The sequence below is a fragment of the Myotis lucifugus genome, unplaced genomic scaffold (genome assembly GCF_000147115.1).
Source record: "Myotis lucifugus unplaced genomic scaffold, Myoluc2.0 scaffold_1345, whole genome shotgun sequence".
Classification (NCBI taxonomy): Eukaryota; Metazoa; Chordata; class Mammalia; order Chiroptera; family Vespertilionidae; genus Myotis; species Myotis lucifugus.
Window position 1 is genome coordinate 48,403 of NW_005872393.1, and position 6,927 is coordinate 55,329.

A 6,927-nucleotide genomic window follows, 5' to 3' on the forward strand; every position below is an offset into this window, starting at 1 on the left:
GCCCAGGGGGGGCACGAGTACGAAAACACGGGGGGCCGGGGGGGGGGGATTGATACCCTGCAGTGCCAGGATGTAGATGTTGTGGCCCACTTCACGCGGGCTCACCTCTGAGTTCTCACGCTCCTCCTCCTGCAGGTAGGCCTTCTTGATGACGTCCACCTGGCGGGGCAGTGCCTGCTCGAATGCCCTCTTCCTGGGGTGTGGGGGCCCTCACCCCCATGCCCACACCCCCCACCTTCCCACCTCCCACGCCCAGCCTACCAGCTCCTGTGGCCGCAGGCTGATGAGGATGCGCTCGGCGTTCTCACTGTCGTGCCGGCTCTCCATCAGCCCCAGGAGCAGCTTGGAGGCGTTGTCCTGGGAGGGGGAGACCGGCCACAGTCTGCGGGAGCCCCCTCCTTCCCCCCCATTACTCCATAACAGCCCCTCCCACCCTCCCCATACCCCAGACTCTGGGGGCTTGCCGAGAAGTGTCCCACTTGTCCAGGCCACCCACAGCTTCACCCCACGCTGTGGCAGGCACACGACCCCCAGACGCAGGCACAGACAGGAGGCCCTCAGATAAACCCGGAATATGTGTGCTTCTAGAGTAGTGTACACCCGGCATGTTTGCTCACACATTCACTCGTGTGTACAAATAAACAGACACATACTACACACACGCAACCTGCATACGTCACATGCCTGCACATGCACACATCACGTGCACACACGCGAGAGCTGCCCGGGCCCCACCTTGAGCTGCAGCACCAGGTCCATCCGGTACTTGCACAGGGGGCTGATGTCGTTGAGAATGAGCGCAGTGATGATGTCGATGCCGTTGGACTCGTGCGTCACGATGCAGGTCTGGCAGGAGCAGGGGGGACGCGGGGCCCAGGCCCTCAGTACTGCGGTGGCTCAGGAGACTCAGCCGCTCCCTCGCCAGCCTGCTCCATCCTCCACGGCCACGCTCACCCGCTGCTGCCGGCGCCCGGCTGCTCACCTGGTTCTCGTGGCAGGGGCCCTGGCAGTACTCGGTGAGGGTCTCCAGGGTCTGGATGACGAGCCCCACATTGTCCTCGTTGATGTAGAGCCCCAGCAGCCCCAGGCCGCCCGTGGTGCTGCCGCACATGATGTCCAGGAACTGCAGCGTCTCGCACACCAGGTTGTAGTTGGTCTTGTTGTTCTGACAGCGCAGGAAGTTCTGCAGAGCACAGGTGAGGGGGTGTGGTGTGGCTGGGGGCGGGGGAGGCCAGGGGACTGCTCCTGCTGCTGCAGGGCTGGGGCCACCAGCCGCAGAGCAGAGGCCGCAGGCTGCCTGCAGGACGGGAAGGGTCGGGCGCGGCGGGCGCTCACCTGCAGGTCCCGGTTGTGGTTCTCACACAGCAGCTGCAGGAAGCGCAGGATGGGCTGCATGATGAGCACAGACGTGCCCATCTCGTTGCTCTGCACACGCTCGCCCACCTCGTGCCCCCGGCGCAGGCTGGGGCCCAGCGAGTAGCGGGAGGAGGAGCAGGGCATGGAGAAGGAGGCCACACGGCCTGCGGGGAGAGGCCTGGTGAGGCTGGGCTGCTGGCGGGCGGGCCCTCACCCTGGGCTCCCACCCTGAGCCCCCCTGCACATCCTGAGCTTTATCCCTGTTCTGTGCCGCCCTCCCCCTGAACCCTCTGACCCCACCAGCCAGCACCCCACCGTGTCCCTGGCCCCCACCCTGACCTTTGGTGGTGGGGTCTGCTGGCTCCCGGTCCTCGCGGGGCTGGCTGCCCAGGTCGCTCATGTTGACGGCCACCGTGGACTTGGTCTCCTGCTGCGCCCGCTTCATGCGGTCGTGCAGCACCTTGAAGAAGCGCTCGGACTTCTTGTCGCTCGTCATCAGGTTGTAGAAGGATTTCTGGGGGTGGACGGTTAGACGGGGAGGCAGCCTCAGCACTGGGCCCGGCTCTCAGCAGCCCTGGGGAGGCCCCGAGTCCTCTGTCCTGTGCTGGGGGCACCAGCAGGGACAGGGATGGGGCACAGATGGGCCCCCAGACACGCCCGAACCAGACTGAGGCTGGGGAGCCAGAGCCAGCCCTGCACCCGCAGGTGGGGCTGTAACTGCTGTCACTGATGCTGGAGGCTGGCGCTGGCCCCTGACCACCGTCTGCGTCTGCCCTTGGCCTTCATCTGTGCCCACAGCAGCCAGGGGTCCCCCGGACATCTAAGTCACTTCCCTCCTCTGCTCGAAACCCTGCAGTGGCCCCTCAGTGCCCAGGAGGCCAGGCGACAGACAGCCTACCACCTCTCTGACCCCAGGCCCCGCCGCTGACGCCTCCTCCACCTCTTCCAGCCACAGCAGCCACTTCCTATTCACGACCTTCGTGCCAGCTGCCTGCTCTGCCCGGGGCACCCTGCCCACTGTCCAGAGCTCACCTCCGGCCTTCCCCACACTCCCTCTAAGATGCCCTGCCTGGATGATCCCCCCCCAGCACGCCCTCCCGTCAGGTAGAGATTACAGTCATTGGCTGTTGCCTCACGGGGGTGTAAGTGCCAAGAGCACAAGGGTTGTCTCTTTTGCTCACTGCCCGGCACAGAGGGCCCTCCATGCACTCACTGAAAGAACGAAAGAACGAGTGGGGATAAAGCTGCAAAGAGGGCTTTGGGGAGGAGGCAGGCCTCTAGCTGGGCACCAAGAGCTGAGGAGGATGTAGAAGAGGAGGAGAGGCCTGAGGCAAGAAAGTGGGCCTAACGCAGGGCAGGGTGGTGGGACGCAGGCTCAGGCCTGGCTGGAGCAGAGCAAGGTGGGTGTGGATAGAAACGTGGCCACGTGGCCGGCCAGCGTGGCTCAATGGCTGAGCATCGACCAATGAACCAGGAGGTCACGGTTCCATTCCTGGTCAGGGCACATGCCTGGGTTGTGGGTTCAATTCCCAGTGTGGGGCATGCAGGAGGCAGCCAATCCATGATTCTCATCATTGATGTTTCTATCTCTCTCTCCCTCTCCCTTGCTCTCAGAAATCAATAAAAATATACTTTAAAAAAGAAAAGTGGCCACGTGACACAGGGGCGGGTGTGGGAGGTGGAGCTGCCCACCGGCGCCCTGCCCGGCAGCGAAGCCCCCATGGCCTCAGCGTCTTGGCACGCTGTCCCCTCCTGCGTGGGAGGCCCCGCCCACGGGCAGCGAGGGCCTGGCCCCGCACCCCGCTCCGCACCTGGATCTCGGTGTTGCCGCCGTCCAGCAGGCGGATGGCCAGGCCGATGCTCTCCTGGAAGACCTTCTCGTTCTTGGTGCTGGTGATGAGGTCACACACCAGCTTGGTGGCCCCCTCCTTGTCCAGCCGGCACTGGGTGGCCGCGATGGCGGACCAGTCCTGGTCCAGGCCTGGCGTGGGGGGACTCACTTGAGGGGAGCGAATGGGGTGGGAGAGCGGGAGGGAAGGCCCAGGGCCTGGGCAGGCGGGCCACCCGGGGGCACAGCGGGGAGGCAGTACTGACCGACGCCCATGGGGTCCGGGAGGTCCCCCCGCGAGCTGGACTTGCGGTTCTGGAGGTAGTTTTGCAGCAGCATCTTGCGTAGCTGGTTGCCCTGCGGGGAGGAGCGAGGCCCACAGTGCACTTCGCACCCTTTCGTCGGTGGCCCCGCAGTCCCGGCCCTGCCGCCCGGCCGCCGCCTGGCACTCACCCGGTCCCCGTACTTGGCCTTCTTGAGCAGCATCTGCTGCAGAGTCCGCAGCACCTTGACGCACAGCTTCTCCTCCGACTGCATGAGGTCCTTGGTGTGCTGGATCAGCCTGCGCGGGTGGAGGCACACGGGCAGCCCCGCTGTCTCCCTCTGGACACCGCCCGGCCCCATCCCGGGCGGGAACACCCAGCCTCCCACCTGTGGGCCCTCCGGTCCCTGCTGGGCCCCTCCCTGCCTCGGCTGCTGCCCCCCACCGCGCCCCTCACTTGGACAGGAAGCCCCCGCTCTCGCAGCGCTGGTAGGCCTCGCTGCCCTCCAGGAAGAGCAGCTCGGGCCAGTGCAGGACGTCCACCAGCACGGACAGCTCGGCCTGCACCAGGGGCTTCAGGCGCTCCTCCAGGGCCGTGATGATGTCCTGGGTGGGTGGGCAGGGTCACCACCATGGGAGATGCAGGAGGCCCGGGCCCCAGAGGTGCCATCCCCACCCCACACCAAGCAGCCCCACGACTGCCCCACAGGGCCCCGCACAAAGGATGCTGTCTGTCTGCTCAGAGCCCCTGGCTGGGAGCTGCGGGCCCTCCTCTAGCTGTGACCTTGGGCAACCCCTTTCCCCCTCTGAGCCTGTCTCGTGCCGTGGGGTAATTACAGGCCAACAAGACAGTGGACAGGTGCACGGCCTGAGCGGACAGGTGCTGCCAGGACTGTGCAGGGTCCTGACCCCGTGAGCACCAACCCCACCGGCGGGCCCTGGGTTCTCCCTGCAGTGAGCAGCCCCCGAGGAGGGCGCGGGCAGCACAGGAAGGGGTGCTCCTCAAGCACCCGCCCTCCCCAACCACTCCCGTGGCCGCCCACACCCACCTGCAGTTTCTCGATGATGTTCTTGTAGTCCCACTGGTTGGCCGTGGGGGTGACTCGCGGGAAGGCCCGCGTGGCCGCCTTGTAGTTGGAAGCGTTCCGCTGGGCGGCAGCCACACAGCTGGCGCCACTGCTGAGCAGCAAGCTGATGTGGGCATCCAGGTCCATGGGCAGCGAGATGCCCCGGCCCTTGGCTGGGGGGAGAGGTGGGAGGCTGAGCCAGCCGGGGGGGGCAGAGCCAGGGCTGCCTGCTGGGGAGCAAGGTGAACTACCCCGAGGGGACCCCACCTGGCCCCACTTGGATGAGGTGCCCTCTTCTGTTTGGGTAAAAGAGGGGGTTTCTGTCTCTTTAATTCCACCCTGGATCCCTGCCCACTCTCCCTAACCACCTACAGGCCTCCCCGCTCCCTGTGAGGACGGCCACCCAGCCTTCTCCTCCAGGACGGACTCGGGAGAACACCTTCTCCCACTGCCAATGCGCCAGTCAGACACCAAGAAGGACTTACTGAGAAGCGCCTGGGAGCAGGGGACGGGTGCGCTTAGGGACAACGTGTCTACTGTGGGCAGGCGCCCGGGGCGCCGGAGGGCACTCACCCACCATGGCCAGGGTCCGGATGCAGGCCTCCACTGAGCCCTTGTGCTGCTGCTGCAGCCACGGGCACTCGAGCAGCCGCGTGGTGGACTGCAGCAGCTGCACCACGATCGTCTGGTGTGTCTGCGAGAAGCAACGCCCGCTGCAGCCGCCCGCCTCCGCCCTGGGCAGCCCCGCCCGGGCACCAGAGCCCCTGAGGCCGGCACGGGTGGAGGACAGCCCCCAAAAGCGACCCTGGGCTGTGCCAGTGGGAAGAGGCACCCCGTCCTCGCAGTGCACAGCCTGCCCACTCACTGCCCACTCCCCCAGGTCCGCGTCTGGCCTCGCAGCCGTTGCTGACCTTTTTCTTCCTTTAGAAATCTTTTTAAATAAATTCATGCTGTGAAAAGCTGACATGTTTGCTGGTTTAAAGGTAATAAAAAGGCACACTTCGAGAAGTCTCTCCCTCCCTCTGACCCCACAGCTCCACTCGCCCCACTCTGCCTGGGGCCGGTGAGGGGCAGGGGACGCAGATACTAATGACCAGAGTCCCCCAGTCCAGACACGGTGTCCAAGGACACACCCCCTCGCTGTGAGTGGGACCAGCAGTTTTCTGGCCGCCCTCAGCGGCACTGCCCACTGCGCCCACCCCTCACTGGCTTCCTTCCGGGGTTCCTGTGTGACTCAGGGATGTGGCAGCCCCTTCCTCCAGGGAGCCCGGCCCTTCCATTCCAGGGCTCTGAGCTGTGAAGTCTGGGCATCGGCTGGGGCCGGGGCTCAGTGGAGAGAAAGCGTATGCACTGTCTACCTATCCCGTTAGGGACAACAGGTCCACGCCAGCTCGCTGTCAGTCGCCCGCCCCCAGCTCTGCTCTGCCGTCCGCTGTGGGAAGCGTGCCACCGGCCTCCGGTGGGTGAGGCAGTGCAGCCAGGCGTCCCTGGCACCCAGCACCCATCACCCCGAGTGAGTGAGGAAGTCCTGCTCTACGGAAAGTCCCCACTTCAGTCCTGAGCACAGACACTGTGAGGCCATAATGTTCACTGTAGAACATGATCACAGTAACGTAAATGTTTGCTGTTTGAAATGGGGAACTTGGGGGAAATTGGTTACCAGCGTAGACCAGTGGTCGGCAAATGCATCAATCAACAGAGCCAAATATCAACAGTACAACAACTGAAATTTCTTTTGATAGCCAAATTTTTTTAAACCTAAACTATATAGGTAGGTACATTGTTATTAACTTAATTAGGGTACTGCTAAGCTGGCCTTTGCTAAAAACGTCCTCAGTCTGATTGAGGTACGTTCGCTGAGGTCGACCCCTTCCAACTCTCCCATCCACACTCGTCCTGTATACTTGTTTCGTCTCCTTTCGTTCATCCTCTCTATATGTCCAAACCATCTCAACATACCTTTCTCAGTCCTCCACACTACATCTTCTTTCACTCCACAACGTTCCCTATGGGGCGCGGCTACAGTGTTTCGGCCAGGTCCAAGCCTCGGACTAATGAAAGGACAGGGTCCTCTCATTGCCACGTGCAAGTCCCAGCTGGAGGGCAGGGCCCTCCCAGCACAATTATAGCCAACGGCTGTGGTTTTAAGCTTGAACCTATGGTCCAAACACGTAGCCCCACATGCCTTGTGATAGAGTTCAGGTGCATGTAGTTGAGTGAGGTTGGAACTCACGAGAATGCTATAAACAACGTGATCACGCCCCTACTTTGCCTCGTGGCATCTGCTATAAAATAAAGACACGGCTTGTGGGTGCTGTCTCCTCATCAGGGGGCACCGAGACCCAGCTATTGTCTCTATCCGTCTTTCCTATCCTTTCACGCCCCCCACTCAGTTCACTTGCGCAGAGTCCCTA

At 63.3% G+C, this 6,927-nt stretch overlaps 1 protein-coding gene across 1 annotated transcript in view; it reads right to left on the minus strand.

The window, feature by feature from the left end:
- The window catches only part of ITPR3 (inositol 1,4,5-trisphosphate receptor type 3), a gene marked incomplete at its 5' end in the record, with an annotated part of 27,095 nt that overhangs the window by 8,404 nt on the left and 11,764 nt on the right, over positions 1 to 6,927 (minus strand). The window contains 12 exon segments of the mRNA XM_023748382.1: positions 58 to 159; positions 262 to 357; positions 736 to 846; positions 983 to 1,183; positions 1,336 to 1,520; positions 1,696 to 1,870; positions 3,168 to 3,337; positions 3,451 to 3,541; positions 3,638 to 3,746; positions 3,904 to 4,052; positions 4,496 to 4,686; positions 5,087 to 5,738. Of these exon segments, the coding sequence (XP_023604150.1) occupies positions 58 to 159; positions 262 to 357; positions 736 to 846; positions 983 to 1,183; positions 1,336 to 1,520; positions 1,696 to 1,870; positions 3,168 to 3,337; positions 3,451 to 3,541; positions 3,638 to 3,746; positions 3,904 to 4,052; positions 4,496 to 4,686; positions 5,087 to 5,738 (2,232 nt within the window).